Here is a 20,962-nt window from a genome sequence, read left to right as displayed (position 1 = left end):
TCTTCTCTTTTATGTTCTTTGGCTGGTTCTAATAATTAAATTGACATAAGAGATTAACAGGAAAAAAAAACAAATTTAATTTCCTGCATATGGGAGCCCCATAAAAATATGAGACTCAAAGAAGTGACCAATACAGGAAGCTTTTATACCTTTTAGGCAAAGAAACAATACATTTGTGAAGCATTGACAAGACAAAGGGCCTTGGGGTAATAAATTGGTGAAAAAGTAACAAGGTTTGTTTATACAGCCCTCTTGGCCCTAAATTCCCTGTCTCTGGTGACAAGGATGCCTTCTACCCTCCTGGTACAGGGAGGGTGCCTTTCACATGGGAAATTTATTTTCTGCTTCCAGGGGGACAAACACTGGCTGTTTGTCAAGTACCTTTAATTCAAAATAATCACTATGCCAGAGGGGCATATTATTGGGTGGCATATTCAGAAGAAACCATGCCATTTTGGGGGAAACTGCACAACAACAGAAAATATAGAGAATTATGTGCTCTACTGAGCAGGTGGATTTACTGTGGAAAATACTCGGATCACAGCCTTGAACTGGGATGACCTTCGTGTCCACCTGCGGCCCCTGGGGCTGCCTCCTTTGGTCACCCTCGGGCCAGCTCATCCTCCGCCATCAGAGTCCACTCCACCTGGAGGCTCCCAAATGGGTGACTTCCAAGGCTTATTGGCGTCTGGGGTCTGAACTTACTGTCCAGGTACTAAGGGTCCCCGTAATCTGGCCTCAGACTTTCTCTCTAATATACCCTTTCTTCTCCCGTCAGTATCTCACCTATTTTTGCTTTTCTGTTTTCCAAGGCAGTTTCTCTCCTCATACACCTGAGGGCCCGTACTGGCCGATGGAGGGTGTAAACACCCAAGACGTAGGCGCTGCTAACGGGGTCAGAACAGAGGCAGTGCCAGGCAGCCGTGTGAGAAGGGGTGAGTGGACCTGCAGACAAGCCCTCCAGGAGGGTTCCCAGATCCTGAATCCTTCCCAGGACGAAGTCTGGGAGGTCAGCTTTGAGCTGTGCCCGGACAGGTGGAGGGCACTTCCAGCAGGCAGACTGAGGGGCTCCAGGAGCGAGAGGGGACATTGCAGGTAAAAGGGGCAGCTTCTTATGAAGAATAATGGCGAGCACTGTTTCCTTACATACAGACTCGAGGTAATAAGACCTTGAGAGCGTGTTTGGAGGTTCTGACTGAGGAGCGCAGCCGCTTTTAAACCCTGACTGAAAAGTGGTCCTCCTCTATGGGGGAAGGGCGTCGTCTTCCCCGGGGCATGCGCAGGAGGCCGTGAGGGAGGAGCCGCGGCAGATGCCGTTTAAGGGTACAATCTTTTTTTTTTTTTTAAAGGATTTTTTTTTTTTTTTTCATAGCTACTTTATTTTTTTAGCTGCGTTGGGTCTTTGTTTTCGTGAGAGGGCTTTCTCTAGTTGCGGCAAGCGGGGGCCACTCTTCATCATGGTGCAGGGGCCACTCTTCATCGCGGTGCGCGGGCCTCTCCCTATCGCGGCCTCTCTTGTTGCGGAGCACAGGCTCCAGACGCGCAGGCTCAGCAGTTGTGGCTCACGGGCCCAATTGCTCCGTGGCATGTGGGATCTTCCCAGATCAGGGCTCGAACCCGTGTCCCCTGCATTAGCTGGCAGATTCTCAACCACTGCGCCACCAGGGAAGCCCTAAGGGTACAATCTTAAAACTACTGGTTTTGGAGACCTAATGCACAGCCTAATGATTATAGTCAACAGTATTGTATATAAATCTAAAAGTTGCCAAGAGACTGGATCTTAGTTGTTCTCACCACAAAAAAGAAATTATACTTGTGTGTCATAATAGAGGTATTAGCTAATGCTATGGTGGTAGTCATATTGAAATAGATAAATATCGGGAATTCCCTGGGGGTCCAGTGGTTAGGGCTCCATGCTTTCACTGCGGAGGGCGTGGGTTTGATCCCTGGTCCGGGAACTAAGGTCCCACAAGCTGTGAGGAGGGGCCAAAAAAAAAAAGATAAATATCAAATCACAGTGTACACCTTAAACTTACAAAAGGTTATATGTCAGTTACATCTAAATAAATTTTTTTTAAAAAAGAATAGTGGTGAGCAAAAGGCCTTATATGCACCAATATAATAATAATAATAATAATGATAATAATAGTAGTTGACTCTGTGCCAGGCTCTATATTAAGTGTATTTCATATATTATTTTATTTAATCCTCATAAAAATATTATAAGCAATCTCCATTGTACAGGTTTATCTGCACCAGAATGTAAGCTTTATGAGGGCAGCAGAGGTTTGGGTCAGTCCTGCTTATTGCCATGTCCCAGCATCCAGCAGAGTGCCTGGCACACAGGAGGTGCTCAATACTTGTTGCCTGGCGGAGGAAAGAGGGAGTCCAGTCATGTAGGTGATACTGTCCCTGTTTTGCACTGAGGAAACTGAGGCCCAGGGTTAAGGGAATTGGCTACGTGACACCAGGCCTGGGAGAGGCCCAGTGGAACTGGATCCCAGGTTTCTGGACTTTCTCTTCTGTGAGGAGGAGAGAGACACTCCTATCCTCCCCGTGGTGCTGGCCCCGGCCCTGTGACACGCTGTGCAAAGGCATGTGACAGGGAGAGAGCCAGATGAATTCGGGATAATGTGGTTACAATATGGAGAAGGCTGGAAAGGGAAGTTGAAAGGGGTGTGTGTGTGTGTGTGTGTGTGTGTGTGTAACAGCTTTGTATTTTATTTAGAAGGCTGGGAGAGTGGATGACCACATCTTTTCAGCCTGGCCCAAGTTCGTATTTTTTTCAAGGCCAAGTGCAAAGCCCTGTGTTTCAGGAAACTGTCAGCTGGTGTTAGAACTTGGGCTAGACCTCAGGTCCCCCCATCACTGCTAAGGGATCTCCCTTCGAGGGGGTGCCCTTCAGGGACACCTGTAGACTCTTATTTATGCGGAGCTCCTGGGCACCTCTAGATCCTTCCCATGCCCCAGTGGATGGTGTGTCAGGCTCTCCGCTGGGTTTGTCTTGCCTTTCAGACTGAGGGGAAAGCAGGTTGCTGTGGTCTTAGGGGTGGGAGGTGGGACAGAGGCCATTAATCTGCATCTAAAGTATTACAGAGGGGCTTGGGGAGGGATGCGGAGGTGAGCCTGACTGGGTTGCTGTTATCCAACTTGAGTTCTCCTCTGAATGAGAAAGCACCTTTGTTCATGGGCTGTCACGGGGGCGGGGTGGGGGTGGGGCTTATGCCCTTGTAGGGGCTGCTCCAACTTCACAACCTTCTGTAGCTCCCAGGTGCTCTGAGGGAGAGCGGGAAGCCTAAATGAAGGGATTGTGGCAGTAGTTGGGCAGCCTGGATTTAGCACAGATACTGAGTCAAGACTTACGAGCAGCCTGAGCTGCCCGATGTGTAACTTCCTCATTTATCTTGGGGCAGAGTGTGGAATGCCAGCTTTTCATGGTCGCTTTTTTGCAGGTTTGATTTTAATTTTCAAGGCCACCCTTCCTGTTTCCCCCAGTCCGCCTGACTGCTTGTTCACCTCATCTCTCTGGGGTATTGGGAACACAGATTTTGGTATCAGACTTGGCTTTGTGCCTTGTTTGGAGAAGTCCCTTTTTTTTTTTGTCCTTTTTAAAATAAATTTATTTATTTTATTTTTGGCTGCGTTGGGTCTTTGCTGCTGCGCTCGGGCTTTCTCTAGCTGCAGCAAGCGGGGGCTACTCTTCGTTGTGGTGCGCGGGCTTCTCCTTGCGGTGGCTTCTCTTGTTGCAGAGCATGGGCTCTAGGTGCGCGGGCTTCAGTAGTTATGGCTCACGGGCTCAGTAGTTGTGGTGCATGGGCCTAGTTGCTCTGTGGCATGTGGGATCATCCCGGACCAGGGCTCGAACCCGTGTCCCCTGCATTGGCAGGCAGATTCTTAACCCCTGTGCCACTAGGGAAGCCCCCCCACCCCTTTTCTTTGATTAAACCTGTTTTCTGATCTGTAAAATTGGGATCATAATTATACTTCCCTCACTGGCATTGTCAGAGACATTTGATGAGAAAATGTCTGAGAAGGGCTTAGCACAGGGCCTGGCACGTAGTAAGTGCTCCGTGAATGTTACCTGTTATCACACAGCTGCCTGGGACTACTCTCATGCGAACTGAGCAGTGCAAAAAGGCCAATCTGTGACACACATGGAGGAGAAATTGTGCCCACCCCTAGCCACCAGCTGGGAGGGGGGGCCTCCTTATGGCCTTCGTCTTTGGAGGTCAAGTGATTGAGACTCCACTTCAGAGCCAGGAGTTGAGATGCATCCATCTTGGCCCTTCAGCGATATTTCTTGAGCATCTTCCAGGGACCCGGTGGTTTTAGGTACTTGGAACATCTGCCTCTCAGGGTCCAAACCATCTGCACTCTATCCAAGACTAAAATGTGCTGGAAAGCTCTTAGCTCTTCCTTCCTTGAGAATGAATTTCTTTAGTCTGAGTTTACATTCTTCCTCCTATTTATTTATTTATTTATTGGAGTTAAAATACTCCTTCTCTTGTGAAATTATGGGGACAGCAGATGGTACACCTTTATTTATTTCTTTATAAAGATGGTACACTTAAAAAAATGTTCTGATTTGGCAAATTAAGGAGTTGGCAACCTTATTTAGATTCCCTTCGATTTCTTTTCTGTGTGTGCAAATGTTACTGTTTGTCAGTTCCAAAAGTCTACCAATGATCTACAGGGTTATTCTTTGCTTTTAGCATTTCTGAATCTCTGGGACTATCATTTCACAGGTGATACGTGGCCCTGTTTGCTGACTGTGAATTTTCAACAGGTGCTTATAAATTTGGGTAAACATCTTTCTCCTTTGTTTTCCCCAAATTGCCAACAGCTTTGGCAGTTTTATTTTGGTTGGAGTCATCCAGTTGTTTCTGGTTTGTACTTTGTGTGGTTGGCTTTTATTAAATTTGTGTCCTTCTCCGAGGGAACAATTGACGTTTCTTGGCTTTCCCAGAGATGGCCAGAAAGCCAAACCACCAGTGAAATCGGCTAGTTTAAATGAAACCCCCCAAACCTTTCTTCCGCTCCCATTTCTCCCGCTTAATCATCTGTTTCTGATAGGTAAAGAAAGCCAGAGAATCATTTATTCAGGCAACAACTCTGAGTCCTCGGTTGCAGAAATAATAAAACTTAGTAAAACTTAGTTTCTGCCTTAAGGGTTCAGGCTACTGGGGAAAGGCAGAAAAACAGTGTCCAGCATGGAGCTTTTGAGACCTAGCACAAGGCCTGCAATATCGAGGTTATGGGGGAAATACATGTTGAAAGAATGATTAGATCCTAACTCAGAGCGTTAAGTGGTTATAAAAGCTACACACAGGGCCTGACAGAGGCGTTCAGAGCAGCAGTGGTGACTTCAGCTGGGGTGAGCATAGCCCTTGACAGGTTTGCAGGGATGTAGAGTGTAGGGGAGAAGGTGTCTGGGGAGAAGGGCCACAGAGTCTGAAAGTCCTTTGGAACTTTCATGGAACTTGTGCTTGAGAGGAGGTGGAGGTGGAGGAGGCCTCATTCATGATCCTGGAGGCTTTTTTAACCTGGGCACAGCACATGATCTGATGGATCTGGGGACTGTCTTGCTGATGGCGACGAGGAGGCTGAGCAGGAACTGGGTGAGTGCGGAGCAGGGAGAGCTAATTACAAGGCCGGTATTGTAGCAATGCAGGCTGATGGGGACGATGTCTCTGGAGGGTGTGTCTGAACCCAGCTTGGGGACACCTGTTCCGGGGCCTGCATGCCTCTTTAGGGGAGACAAAGCTGAGGGTGAGGTGGGGAAAAAGTGACTCGCTGTAGGGCACTTTGGGTGTTCATGCTTGGAGGCACAAATTGATTTTGGCCCAAGTCTTTGTTATGCAAACTAGGAATGGCACACAGGATTCATCTGGGGCATGAAAGTGTGGCCACCTAGAATGAATGTTGCCAAAAGGATTCTGAGGCCTCCTCAGGCCCTGTGGGCATGAGTACTGTGACCAGAGGCATCAGGTGGGAGGGGCAGGACCCCGGATAGGGACCCTTGCCTAACGCGAAGTCGTAGAGAGGGGTGAAATAGGCAAGCCATTCTCACTTCCTTCCTTTCTAGTGAATGAAAGAAAAAACTCCAAGGACTTAGGCCAAAGGTGGAAAGTTCTGGAAGGCTGCTGCTGTCTTTGGCAACCAGGGAAGGTACAAGGCAGCTGCTGGGCCTCAGAGGCAGGGGAATGTGGACTTGTGGGGCCCCAGAAGGCCCTCCTTCTCCCTCTCCTCTCTCCAGGTATAGGAACTGTCATCTCTCTCCCAGAGTGGTTTCTTCTCTGGGTTGGGGGTAAGGCCACATACACCCCTCTGGAGCCTCCTACCCGAGCGGCCACCACCAGAGCAACTTTTCCCAAAGTTCCAGTCCAAAACCTCCCCAGAAGGGGGACTCTCTGGCCTGGAGGTCTGGCACCCAGAGCCCACTCGAGGCCCTGGGCCTGCCTCCACAAACTTGGGCCCATCCTTTCAAAGGAGCAGTCCCAGTAGAGAAAGATTTGGGGCCATTTTCAGATGTTAACACCGCTGATCCCTCCCACCCTTCATTCAAGGCCTTTCTCAGCTGCTTAACTGGTAATTTCAGGGAACCCTGTGAAAACCGGCAAATCCTAGGGCTATGGTTTTGCCCCCCCTCCCCTCAGGGCTATGTATATATGCTTGTGTGTGTGTGTTTATATATATATATATTTTTTTTTTAATTGGAGTATAATTGATTTACAATGTTGTGTTAGTTTCTGCTGTACAGCAAAGTGAATCAGTTATACATATATATATATATCCACTCCTTTTTAGATTCTTTTCCCATATAGGTTATTCCAGAGTGTTGGGTCGAGTTCCCTGTGCTATACAGTAGGTCCTTATTATCAATACTTACCTGTTTTAAGCCAGGACATGGAAGCAACCTAAGTGTCCATCGACAGATGAATGGATAAAGAAGATGTGGCACATATATACAATGGAATATTACTCAGCCCTAAAAAGAAACGAAATTGAGTTATTTGTAGTGAGGTGGATGGACCTAGAGACTGTCATACAGAGTGAAGTAAGTCAGAAAGAGAAAAACAAATAGCATGTGCTAACACATATATATGGAATCTAAAAAAAAAAAAAAATGGTTCTGAAGAACCTAGGGGCAGGACAGGAATAAAGACGCAGACGTAGAGAATGGAGTTGAGGACACGTGGAGGGGGAAGGGTAAGCTGGGACGAAGTGAGAGAGTGGCATGGACATATATACACTACCAAATGTAAAATAGATAGCTAGTGGGAAGCAGCTGCATAGCACAGGGAGATCAACTCGGTGCTTTGTGTCTACCTAGAGGGGTGGGATAGGGAGGGCGGGAGGGAGACGAAAGAGGAGATATGGGGATATATGTATATATATGTATAGCTGATTCACTTTGTTATACAGCAGAAACGAACACACCATTGTAAAGCAGTTATACTGCAATAAAGATGTTAAAAAAATAGTTTTCTATTTTATATTCAGTAGTGTGTATATGTCAATCTCAATCTTCCAATTTATCCCTTCCCCCCTTCCCCCCTGGTAACCACAAGATTGTTTTCTACATCTGTAGCTCTGTTTCTGTTTTGCAAATAAGTTCATTTGTACTGTTTTTTTAGATTCCACATATCAGCGCTATCATACGATATTTGTCCTCCTCTGTCTGACTTACTTCACTCTGTATGACCCCAGGGCTATGTTTTTAACAAAATATTTTCTTTTTGCTGGGTAAACAAAGCAAAGGTTCTGTAAATGCTTCAGGGATCACCATGGCCTGTACTGCTAACCTGAACCTTCCTGAACTGGGAGCAAGACCAGGTTCTGGTCCTGGCTTTCCTGCCCACCCACAGGCGGTGTGGCCCAGGGTGCTGGGTGGGGGCAGGAGTCAGCCCGGGTCTCACCCCTGGTGCTCACCCCAGTGTGACTGTGGTCAGGCCCCCGAATCTCTGAGCCTGGGATTCCTTGCTCTGGAAAGTTTAGTCCAATCATCTCACTTTCTGAAATCCTTTCTCTTTATATAATTCTGGGAGTATATTCAGAGAGGTGTTGTATTATGTTCCTAGGTCTGCAGGAAGAAATTGTGCAACCACAAACTGGGTGACTTGACAGAAAGGTATTCTCTCCTCGTTCAGGAGCATCTTCCCCATTTTTTTCAGATTTGCTCCTCAGAGATCACCACTCGTATTCATTTCTTAAGTGTCTTTCCAGAAATTCTCCCAATAGATCAAGTCAACATATACACGTCCACAAATCTATCCTCACTCTCTCCAAGTTGTTCTACAAATTGTTCTCCAGCTGGCTTTATTCACCTTCATTGCATATCTTGGCATCTCCTCCTCTTCCTTTAGATCAGCCTTATATTTTTAACAACTATAGTGTTCTCTACTGAGCTGTACATTCTTTATATAAACGTCTCCACTTGTTGGACTTTTGGATTTGTATCCTTTTTGCCTTGACAAAGAATGAGGCAATTAACATCCTCATGTACTTGAATGAAATAGGTCTGTAGAACAAGTTCCGAGCGGCTGTGTGAGAAGTTTGTGCATTTCTGAAGACAGATGCTGCACCACTTAATCTTGCCATTAGCTGTATGTGAGAGTAATTCTCCACCAATAATCTTGCTACTTAGGGTGTTATTAAACTATTTTCAGGGCTTTTTGATGTACAGAAATTTTAAATTTTTAATGAATTCATGGCTATCACTATATGGTTTCTGCTTTTGGTATCATTAGAATGGCCTTCTCAAATGTGAAGATTGCATACAATTTTTTCATTGCATTAAAACCTTTTCGAATTTATGTAATTCAAGAATCAAAAAATACAGAAAGGTTACAATGAAAAGGCAGGATTAGGTCTCCCCGCTCCTTCCTCCATCCCATACCCCAATAAAGGTAAATAATTTTATTTCTGGTGCATCCTTCCAGAATTTCTTTATGCATATATAAGCAATTGCAAATATATATTCTTTTTTTTTTTTAAATGTGTACTCACAATTTTTTTTAAAATTTATTAATTTATTTATTTATTTTTGGCTGTGTTGGGTCTTTGTTTCTGTACGAGGGCTTTCTCTAGTTGTGGCAAGCGGGGGCCACTCTTCATCGCGGTGCGCGGGCCTCTCACTATCGCAGCCTCGCTTGTTGCAGAGCACAGGCTCCAGACGCGCAGGCTCAGTAGTAGTGGCTCACGGGCCTAGTTGCTCCGCGGCATGTGGGATCTTCCCAGACCAGGGCTCGAACCCATGTCCCCTGCATTGGCAGGCGGATTCTCAACCACTGCACCACCAGGGAAGCCCCAAATATATATTCTTATTCAGCCCTCCCCTCTGTCTTTTAAAAATTTTGCAGAAAATGGAGCATAATGTACACACCATTCTGCATTTGCTTTGTGCAAATATATTTTGCAGATTATCCCAGATGAGTAAATACAAAGCATCTTCTTTCTTTTTTTAAAAAAACTTGTGTAATACTTCACTGTGGGGGGGGGGCTACGCTATAATTTATTAAACCAGTCCTCTGTTGATGGGCATTCAAGCTGGTCCCAGTCTTTTATTATTGTAAACAATTTGACAGTGAATAACGTTGTACATCTACCATTTCCTGTGTGTGCAATCGGTTTGTAACATTGATTCCCAGAAGTGGAACTGCTGGGTCAAAGGCCCTATGTATGTTGCACTTGATTAGATCTGACCAAGTTTCCTCCTGGAGCGGTTGAAGATAATCTAAAATTTGTAGCTGTGGTTTCTTTCTCTCAATGCTTTTTAAAAAAAAATGAGATATTTGCATCTAATAAAAGGCACAGATTTTAAGGGCACTGTTCAATGAGCTTTAAGCAATGTATATACCTGTGTGACCACCATCCCAATCACAGTAGAGAACATTCCCATCCCCCAGAAAGTGCACTCACACCCCCTTTCCAGTCAGTCGTCCTCCCTCCTTCCCTAGGCAACCACTCTTCTGCTTTCTTAGATATGCCAGTTCTAGAGCATCAGCCAAATGGAGTCACAGTATATAGTCTTCTGAGTCTGGCTTCTCTTGCTTAACATAATGTTTTTGAGGTTCTTTACGTGCTGCGTGTGCCAGCAGTTTCTTTTTATTGCTGTGGTGTCTTTCATTTTTTAACCTTTTTTTTTTAAACATTTTTAAAAATTTTATTTATTTTATTTATTTTTGGCTGCGTTGGGTGTTCGTTACCGCGCGAGCGCTTTCTCTAGTTGTGGCAAGCGGGGGCTACTCTTCGTTGCGGTACGTGGGCTTCTCATTGCGGTGGCTTCTCTTGTTGTGGAGCACAGGCTGTAGGTGCGCGGGCTTCAGTAGTTGTGGCACACGGGCTCAGTAGTTGTGGCTCATGGGCTCTAGAGTGCAGGCTCAGTAGTTGTGGTGCATGGGCTCAGTAGTTGTGGCTCGCCGGCTCTGGAGCGCAGGCTCAGTAGTTGTGGTACACGGGCTTAGTTGCTCCGCAGCATGTGGATCTTCCCGGACCAGGGCTCGAACCCGTGTCCCCTGCATTGGCAGGCAGACTCTCAACCACTGCACCACTAGGGAAGCCCCTGCCATGGTGTCTTTTTAACACTAGCATTTTTTTCATTGACTTAAACGAATTTTCGTATATGATGTATTAGTTTTCTACGGCTACCATATTAAATGTCCATGAACAGTGGCTGAAAATCATGCAGATTAATTACCTCACAGTCTGTAGGTGAGACATCTGGGTTTGTGCAGCAGGTTTTACAAAGCTGAAATCAAGGTATTGGCTGGCCGGGCTCTTACAGGGAGGGTCTGCCAAGAATCCTCTTCTTTTTTTTTTTTTAAATATTTATTTATTTATTTATTTGGTTGCACCGGGTCTTAGTTGTGGCAGGTGGGCTCCTTAGTGTCAGCACATGGGCTCCTTAGTTGCAGCTTGCTGGCTCCTTAGTTGCGGCAGGCAGGCTCCTTAGTTGCGGCTCACCGGCTCCTTAGTTGTAGCACATGGGCTCCTTAGTTGCCACAGGCGGACTCCTTAGTTACGGTTCCAGGGCTCCTTAGTTGTGGCATACATGTGGGATCTAGTTCCCTGACCAGGGATCGAACCCGGGCCCCCTGTGTTGGGAGCGCAGAGCCTTATCCACTGTACCACCAGGGAAGTCCCCAGGAATCCTCTTCTAAGCTCAGTCGTGTTGTCGGCAGCATCCAGTTCCTTGCAGCTGTAGGACCAAGGTTCCTGTTTCCTGTCACCCAGGAGCCTCTCTCTGTTTCCAAGGCCACCTGCATTCCTCCCCACGATGCCTCCCCTCCATCTTCGAGGCACGAAGTGATGGGGCTAGTCTTTCTCGGGTTTCACATCTGCTGCTGCATCTCTCTTGCCTTCCTCTTCCCCAGCATCTTTCTGACTCCAGCCAGAGAAGGTTTTCTGCTTTAGAGGATTCATGTAATTAGATTGGGCTCACCCAATCCAGGATAATAGCCTTGTTTTACAGTCTGTAATCTTGATTACACCTACAAAGGCCCTTTTGCCACACAATGCATTGACAGGTTTTGGAGATTGGGGCATTGACATCCTTGGGGAAGGGGGTGTGTGTGTGTGTGTGTCTATTATTCGGCCTATCAAATAGTATGAATTAGAAATTTAACTTCTTTTCCAGATATTTCACCAGTTGTGCCAACGGATTCATTCTTTCCCTATTTTAAAAGCTACCTTTTTCACACATGGAATTCTTTTATAGTGTATGTTTATTTCTGGATATTCTGTTTTGTTCCACTGATCTGCTTGCTTTCACGTTAGTATCAAACTTTAAAAATTAGTTGTTTTATGAATACATTTTAAAATGTTAGAGAAGGTTTTTCTCTCGATACTTTTCTTTTTGTTAAGAATATCTTGGCTATTCTGTCTTGTGTATTCTGAGATGAAATTGAGAATTCTTGCATTAATTTCTTTAAATATCCTGTTTTTTAATTGGAATTTTGTTGAAAATACATTAATTAATTTAGAGAGGATTTGATATTTTATAATAGTGAATTTCTCCAGACAGAATAATGAGTATTAAAAGTTAAAATTCAAGACTGTTTTTTTGAGTAAAGTTTTATTTGTTTTTTTCCATATCAGTTTTGCAATTTTAAGAGTGCTAGTGGCTATTTCATAAGGAGATTTTTTTTTTAAGTTTCTATGAGAATTTTATGTGTAATATATACTTACTTTTTTTAGTTAAAATTTTTCTTATTACTCTGTTTTTTCTTTGAAAATCTGTGTCTGTTGCCTCAGGCTGGACAGATACAAGGTTTTTGTTTCTGCTTATTTGGGTTTTTTTTTTTTTTTTTTTGTCCTGTGTTAATTTAAGCCTGCAAACATCAAATTGTAAAGCAGTGTAAATATAACTGACTTCCCAGGAGTCCTGCTTCTGCTTTTCTCCACATAGTGACATGTTCCATTTGTAATCGAGAATTTAACAAAAAACATGCTTTGAAGTACTGGTTAGTTGCAGGACAGGAGTGAGTCAATCTGAGGTGAATCGAGTCTTAATATGAATATCAGGGGAAACAGGACTTTCAATTGGCAGTATTAACAGGTCTGAACAGTAGGGATCAAACTTGAATAGTGGACTAAAACTATTCTGTCCCCCTCAGACAGAAACCAAGCTGCTTCATGAAATCACGTCAGAACCTTTCCTTCTTTACGCTTGCTTGGCAAGGTCAGTAACAGCTTAATTGACTTGTATCTTGCTTTTGCACGTCTTTGCTCTGTTTAAGGGAATAAGTAGGATGGAAACTTGAGGTTGTGTATGTATGGGGAAGCTATGGAACAGTGAGCTAGTTTCTAGTTGTACTACTGCGGTCACTAAACGGAGGATATATGGCAACCTGTGACCCCACGTTCTATGCCGAAATGTGGTGCAGAAGTAATTCCATGAGAACTTAGCTCCTGATGGCAGATATTATTCATCCCAATGTGTTAGATGTTGTGTGGGATAGAAAGACAGCACGGTGCTCAGAGGTGGGAATAAGATAGTGCAAGGAGCGTGGAAATTGCACCCCTTCCCCCAAGAGAAAAAGAAAGAAAAACAAAGAAAACAAATTGGAGTCCCTAGAATGAGTTCTGACTTTCGATATTTATCCTGGACTGTCTGTACCCGCCTTCCTGTGGGGAGCAGGAAGGAGTCGGTTTTAAGAATTGCTGTCTCTGGCCTCAGTCTGGAATTGTCTCTACACCCAGCTTTCCAGAGTTGATCTTGGATCATCCACTAATTTGGGGGTGTTTTGAAGGGATTTTAATTTTTAAAACAACCACCACCACCAAAAACCAAAAAAAGTAAACACATTTGCTGTTAGGATGTCAAGTCATACCCAGATAAGGGATAGGAGAAAAGTGTCTCTCTGCCACTTTCAGCTGCTCCGAGCCCACCCCAGTTTTCAGTTTTGCTCCTACAAGTCAGTTATAGAAAACTTCATGTGTGTATACACAATGGAACTATAATGGAAAAGAATTGAAAAAACAAGAAGAGATATATACATATATATGTGTAACCGAATCACTTTACTGTACACCTGAAACTAATACAACATTGTAAATCAACTATCCTTCGATAACCAAAACAAAATAAACACACACACACACACACACACACACCCCACACAAAACTACAACAACCTGCATCTGCTTTGTTTCAAGCTTGCTTGTTTCAGAACCTCCCCAGTGCATTTGCATTTTTCTTGCATCTACTTCCTCCGTTGTTGCCAGGCAGCCCTGGCCACCTCCCAACAACTGGACCTTGAATCCAGTTCCACGTAGTGAAACTGAGCAAAAGACAACTCTACCCCTGTGAAACTGCCTTTACGTTCTAATCTTTTAGCTTTAGCTCCGCTGACAAAACTGAAAGTATGGGGTATGATCGCTCCGTGCCAGCAAGTGTCCCACTCTGAGGGGTCTGACTGCCTGCTGACCATTTAGCCTCTGCCTTGGCTCTTCAGAGTGGAGTCGAGCTCCCAAAGTCAGCCCACCTACGTTTGGATTCCAGCTCTACCACTGTCCCTGGGACTATGGCAAGGCGCTTACCTCTCCTTGCCTCAGTTTCCCCATATTGTGTCAAATGGGGACACAGTCAAGCCTACCTCCTGGGGCTTCTTGTAAGAATGAAATGACGTGATGTTGTAAAGCATGTAGCAGGTGCTAACTACATATTCGTTCTCAAGGGTATTGGCATTATGGTAAATTATTACCACTTGTATTTAACGGTTTCATCCTATAAATAGACTGCTCACTTGTTAAAAAGAAGACTCAGTAGCTGAGCCCTAAGTATTCGAAGGCAGAGATATAAAGCATTCTCCCCTGCAATGAGGATGTAACTGTAAATAAATCCTACTGAGAAACAAAAAGCCTTCCCTGTGGTTGGCAATCTCCCTTTCCCCTGTCACGTGATTGCACCAAGAAAAAATAGAGATGTAAGTGGATGAATACATTTGATGTCTACTCACATAACGTTAAGAGCTCACTCTTGGTTTCTAGAGGAGTATGAAAAAAATTTCTGATGTGAATAGTTTTTATTGTATTTGTAAATACAGTGGAAAGGTTTTGTGTTTGAATTCTTCAATTAAGCCCTTAAAGAGTCTCATTTTAATAACATTTATGGTCTGATTATGAAGGTGGCACATTCTTGGGCAACTGGAAATTCAGAAAAGCACGAAGAGGAAGATTAAAACCCTGCCTAATCCCTATGGTGTGGCTGTTAACATTCTGGCGTGTTTTCAATACATTAGATGTGTTTAAAATTTAATTTGGGATTATACGCCTTTTTATGTAGCCCATATCTTTCATTTACTAACTTAGCCTATCATTAAGTGTTCTTTTACAACATGACTTTAAAAATAACTGTGTGGTGTTCTACCATGTGGATCTTGTACAACTAATTCAAATCCGTTATACATTATGGAATATTTAGGGTTATTTCTGGTTTTTCACTGTGGCGAACATCCATGAGGCTAAAAATATATCAGCAATGTAGTATATTTACCCTGTAAGCAGGATACGACCGCTCCCACCATTTGGGGTCATTCTTTTAAGTATTTCCCAGTGGTACCTTGTCATTTTAATTCTTCATTTCTTTGCTTACTAGTGACGGTGGACCTGGGTATCCACTCTCCATGTATTTAGCAATTACTTGTATTCCTTTGTGAATTTTCTGTTTAGGGCCTTACGCATTTTGGTCAGGGTTGTTGGTCCTTTCTTGCAGTGAAAAGGTATTTATAAAAGAGGGGTATCGGGAATTCCCTGGCAGTCCAGTGGTTAAGACTCAGCGCTTTCACTGCCGTGGGCCTGGGTTCAATCCCTGGTCAGGGAACTAAGATCCCACAAGCTGAGTGGTGTGGCCAAAAAAAAAGGGGTGGGGTATTAACCCTTTGTCAGTTGTTACAGCCATTTCCTTTTTCTAGCTGTCCAAAAATGGCCAGTTTAAAATTATTTATTGGACACACTGGCCTGCAATATTTGAAAGAGAAACATGTTTTTATTCTCTATTCAATCAATTCTTTAAATTTTTTTCATGTTCTACTCTGTCATCTCTGTATAAATGTGAGCCATAAAATTGAGAGATTATTTAATGCAAAGTCTAGGTGGAATTTCGTATTCTGACTTGTTTAGCGATCACATGCCTCATTCTGGTACAGCTCTGCCTGAGGAACACAGGAATGCAGTTCAGAAGCCCAATAAGCTCATATGGGTTTAAAATAAGCCCCCACTTCTATCTGCTTGAGTCTGCTTTCCCAGCCCCAAAACCCCTCAACAAGATTTGAAATAAGAACAATAAGAATTATTCTCTATCCAAGAATTGTGCTGGTCGAGAAGGCCTTTTTTAATTGTATGACCCCACAGGTGCAGGGCCTATGCAGCCACCTGAAGTGTCCTCATTTTTAAGACCCTCCCTACTGCCTTGCCTTTGCTGCTGCCGTCTTGGGAGGAGAAAATTCTAAGGGACATCTCTTCTGACCCCTACCTTTTTTTTGGCCACAGCGCGCGGCGTGCAGGATCTTAGTTCCTCCAATAGGGATCGAACCTGCGCCCCCTGCAGTGGAAGCACATAGTCTTAACCACTGGACTGTAAGAATGAAATGACGTGATGGAAGTCCCTGACCCCCACCTGTTCCCTGCCTCGTTGGCAGCTGCTTCTCAGGGCTCTCCAAGGCCTCTCCTCTCCACTACCTTGGTTCAACAAACACTTGCTGAGGCCCATCAGGTGGGCAGGGCTCCAGGCCCTTCTCTCCAACCACCCAGGCCACACCAGAGAGAATCAGTAACAGCCTGTCTGAGTCTGGCATTCAAATTCATTACACCACAAATATTTAAGTACCCGTTCTGTGTTAGGCCATAGCATTACAAAATAAATAAAACAAGAGTCATGAAAGAGGCAGGTGCTTCCTGGGGGACGCAGACAGGTAAGCAGGCAGTGGCAGTCTCAGAGACAAATACTCTGAGGCTTATTTTACTAGTGTTTTTAGGAAGAGAGGAGGGTGGGAGAGGCAGTGGTGGTGGCCCCGTGTCCTAGCCCCTTGAGGCCTTTAGGACTGTACCTCCCCTCCCCTTTCCCTCCTTCTAAGAGAGTGGAAGGACTGTCAACTCCTTGTATGAGTAGGTGATGCAGGACAGGGTCAAGGGCAGAAACTTGGAATTGGAGTCAGAATCAGGGAACGCCATTAGCAGATCCTTAGGCAAGTGACTTGAACCTCTTTGAGCCTCAGTTTCCTCATCTGAACAGTGAGGACAGAGCCTCCTTCTGGGCTGCTGTGATGGGTAAATCAGATAGTAATACTAGTGGCGGTTATGGGAAGAGCTGCCACTAGCTGCCAGCTTTATGTCGTCTTGTGCATGGAAGCAGCCTCCTTGCTCAGAGCCTAGCTGGTCATTAACACAGAATAAATGGAATCATTCTGGCTGCTGCTCCTGAGGTCAGAAGAGAACTGAGGAAGAAACCGTCTCATCAGAGCAGACACCCAGTCTGGTTCCCGGGTGGTGAGGGGTGTGGTCAGGGTGTAGCCTAGGCCGGTGGGAGGGGCCAGGATGAACAACCTGCCTCCCCAGACTCAGCGATGCAGATGTGGAGGGGAAGGAGGCCTGTTCAGGCGGGCAGCCAGCCTTTCCTCCGTCTCCTCACAGGATGGACCCCACAGCTTACGCTGAGCTGTTGAAAGAATCTGGCAACCAGGTTTTTAAGAATGGGAACTTCTCTTTGGCCATCAGAAAGTACGATGAAGCCATCCAGATTCTCCTGCACTTATACCGGTGGGGGTAAGTGTTTGGATTTTCTCCCTGCCTTTTGTTTGTTGTTGTTGTTTTTTTAAGTAAACAGGGACTCACGCTCTTACTCTTGTTTTTTTCTCATTTGTTATCACACCACCTAGTTTCTGTTTCCTTTCTCCTTCCACTTTCTATTTGTCTTCTTTGCAGTGTTAGCTCAGAGACTAGAGGAATTCAGGAAACAGAAAGTGAAACTCAGGGGACTGTTGATGAACATTACAAACTTCCGCTTCTGTCTGGTTCCAGGATCAGAGTTCCTGGGATGACTGAAGCCCCCAAGCCCCTCACTTGTCATCCATTTCATCTTGTTTATCCATGCCATCAACCCCCTGGCCACAGGGCACACCACCAGGAACTAAGCCTCACCTCTTCCCCTGCCCCTTCAACTTCTAGCAGTCCTGTTCCTGAACATTTCAGGATCACGACTGCTTACAGGCAGGACCCCAAAGAGCTTTTGTTGATGTAGTTTGTAACTATCAATAAAGCCCGTATTAGAACTCAAAACTGAGAAACATTTAAAATATGTATTTATTCATCGTTTTAAAAATAGCAGTAATAAACCCATGACATGTTAACATAAGCAACATTTTAATGAGAAATAACTATTTTTCAAAATGAAAAATTTGGTGAGAAGAGTTTTACATTTTATATTTTCGCAAGTCTCTTTAATGTCTGTCTCAATGGAAGATATCTGTCTTCTCACATCTGCTTCTGCATTTAGTCTGTTGTGATGCCACACGCCAGGTAGCCTCTGGAAGATTCCCTATCCACGTGTGAGAGAATGAGTGTGAAAAAGGCACACACTGTCTTGGTATTAATTGTATTAGTTTTCTGTTGCTGCTTTAACCAATGACCACCAATTTAGTGGCTTAAAACAATACACATTTATTATCTTACACTTCTGGAGGTCAGAGGTCCGAAAGGAGTCTTACGAGGCTAAAATTAAGGTGTCACCAGGGCTGGTTCCTTGTGGAGGAGACTCCATTTCCTTGCCTCTTTTACCCTCGAATGGCTGCCTGTATCCTTGGCTTGTGGTCCCTTCCTGCATCCTCAAAGCACATCATTCCAGTGTCTGCTTCTGTCGTCACATCACCTTCTCCTCTGCTGTGGCCGGCTCCCTCAGTCTCCCTCTTATAAGGACCTTTGTGATTGTATCATAATCCAGGATAATCTCCTCCTCTCAAGATCCTTAAATTAATCCCATTTCCAGAGTTCTTTTTGCCATAAAAGAAAACATTATTTGACATATATACACTAATATGTATTAAATGGATAATTAATAACCTGCTGTATAAAAAAATAAAATTCTAAAATTCAAAACAAAAAAAAACATCCTTTGGAAACCGTTATTCAACCAACTACAATTGTGAAGATATTTTGACCTTGGGAACTACTTGAAATGGTCTTGGGGACCCCCAGAGGTTTCCAGATCGTACTCTGGGGACAGCTGTAGTAGAGGAAGCAGAGGTTGGCATTTGTAGGGTGTATGCAGCCTAAACGTGTACCGAGAAGTGGCACTGAGTTGAATTCCCGACACGTGGCTCCCACCTCCTCCCTCCTTGGTGTCTACACTCCAGCTGGACTTGAATTGACTGTAATTGGCCTGAGCCTGTGTAGTTCTGTCATTCTGCCCCCTCTTGGTTCAGGTCAGAGCTTTGTCAGAGCTGGGCCTAGAGCTCCTCATTCGGGGGAAAACATTGACCTTTCTTGAAAAGGTAATGTTGTGTCGTGGTTGTGGCCAAAGACTGACCACACTGTGAGTACTCAGATCTCAGCGCCACCACTTACCAGCTGTGTGACCACTAACGGGACACCTGCCTGCACCCTCACATGCTGCCTGTCATGGGACCTTCCTGACACAGTTCCCCGTGCCCATCACTGCCTTCCTGCTGCTGCCAGCTGACATAGGGGTTTAGGGACTTGTGGTTAACTGAGCAGGTGCTCTCAGGAGAAGGGGACTGAGGGAAGCAGGATAGGGCAGGGATGGTGTCTCCGCTGGAGTCAGCTGCAGCCTGATCCCCTGGGGAGCTCTGGAGCCGGAGTTGTACTGCAGAGCTTCCCACTTTGGGACAAGGAGGCTGACCTTTTAATTCCCACGTCAGTCAGTCACCGGTCGTAGGCTGTCTGGCCCCAGGAGTTGTCCTAGGGAGTGGGGCTGGATTAGTCAGCTCAGGCTGCAGTACCAAACTACCACTGACAGGGTGGAATAACAACAGAAATTTATTCCTCACAGTTATGGAGGCTGGGAAGTCCAAGGTCCAGGTGCCGGCCAGTTCAGTTCCTGGTAAGTGCCCCCTTCCTGGTTTGCAGCCAGCCACATTCTCACTGCATCCTCGCATGGTGGAAAGAGAGAACGGAAACCCTCTGCTGTCTCTTATAAGGGCACTAATCCTATCGTGAGGGACCCACTCTCCTGACTTCATCCAAACCTAATCACCTCCCCAAAGGCACTCTCTCCAAATACCATCACTATGGGGGCTGGGGCCTCAACGTATGAATTTGTGGGGGGAGGGACACAGTCCCTAACGGGGGTGTAACTTTCTGGGGAGAGGGCAGCTCCCATTAGGCTGAGGATAAATCTCTGGAGAACGGGGCGTCAGGAGACCCTAGCTGTAGCCAACACTCATTCCTGCTGGGGTTGGCTGCACTGGCCAGGGTGTCTGGGCTGGACACATGGCGTCTACTACACTGTGGCCACGGCTCCATTGTCAGTTACCCTCTGACAGCCCCACTGCTTCTTCTGTGCTTCTGGGTCCTCATCCTTCACTGAGAGGGAGTGATGGGCAGTGAGAGGAGCCGGATACACCAAGCACTGCGGGTAGGGACATAGTAGAGGAGATTTTTGCTTTGCTTTATTTTCATGGGTATCTGTATTACCTAACTTTTCTATTTGTATTATTTTTACAGTTAAAGTATTCAATAAAAAAAAAAAGAAGCATAAGCCTTGCTTTCCCACCTCGTGTGTCTTGAATTCAACAGCACTTGGGCTTCTGTTGACCTATTATGGTATATTTTGTGTTTTGCTTCTTGCAGCCTGGTTTCAGCACTAACCTTGCATCTGTGTGACCCCCTAGACCCAGGCAGGAGGGGCCCTGCCCTGCCAGGCTTTACAGGCCTGCTTTGGCCGTCCTCCAGCTGTACCCTCCCCACAGGTGGGAGTCTGGGGCCAGGGGCTTTACCCAGCCAGAGCCCTTGCCTCCTCTTTCGTCCACACTGTGGGTACCAGGCCCCTGGAATTCCTGTCCATGGACCCTGCTCCTAGGGCCTACACAGGCCTCTTACCCGCAGTCCATTCTTTGGAGCGCTGTCCAAGGTCAGGAGTGTGGACAGAGCTTGGGATTGTGTCTTCTGCAGTGCAGGATGAAGGCTGAGATGGAAAGAGAAGAGGGAGTGGGCAGGGGTGCCAGCTTAGCCCACCCTGCCCTGACAGTGCCTGTGTTCTAAATTTGAAGCTTGCCTTTCAGTTATTATAAAGTAGAAGGCTAAAAGATATTTTATTGAACATCTGTAAGCTTGAGGTATGGCCTTCAAATACTTAGACTAGCACTGTCCAATAGGACTTTCTGTGATGATGCAAATGTTCTATAGTAGAGAATTTGGCTATTGAGTACTTAACAGGTGGCTAATACAACTAAGGTACTGAATTTTAAATTTTATTTAATTTTAATTAATTTTAATTTAAATGGCT

General features: G+C 45.3%; 1 protein-coding gene across 9 annotated transcripts in view; it reads left to right on the top strand.

Moving 5' to 3' along the window:
* Positions 1–20,962, top strand: part of TRANK1 (tetratricopeptide repeat and ankyrin repeat containing 1) — an 88,152-nt gene that overhangs the window by 3,712 nt on the left and 63,478 nt on the right. For 4 of the 9 annotated variants that reach the window (XM_082348270.1, XM_082348277.1, XM_082348279.1 and 1 more), the window contains 2 exons: positions 17,134–17,265; positions 19,508–19,558. In XM_082348270.1, the coding sequence (XP_082204396.1) occupies positions 17,134–17,265; positions 19,508–19,558 (183 nt within the window). Of the gene's footprint in view, positions 1–842; positions 936–11,573; positions 12,683–17,103; positions 17,266–19,507; positions 19,559–20,962 lie in introns of those variants that run through there. The other 5 variants (XM_082348276.1, XM_082348273.1, XM_082348274.1 and 2 more) reach the window with 4 other exon arrangements.

The sequence above is a fragment of the Balaenoptera borealis genome (assembly GCF_965194805.1).
Source record: "Balaenoptera borealis genome assembly, chromosome: 12".
In the NCBI taxonomy this organism is placed as follows: domain Eukaryota; kingdom Metazoa; phylum Chordata; class Mammalia; order Artiodactyla; family Balaenopteridae; genus Balaenoptera; species Balaenoptera borealis.
Note: the sequence above shows the minus strand (reverse complement) of the source record. Positions and strands in the feature narration are given on the sequence as shown.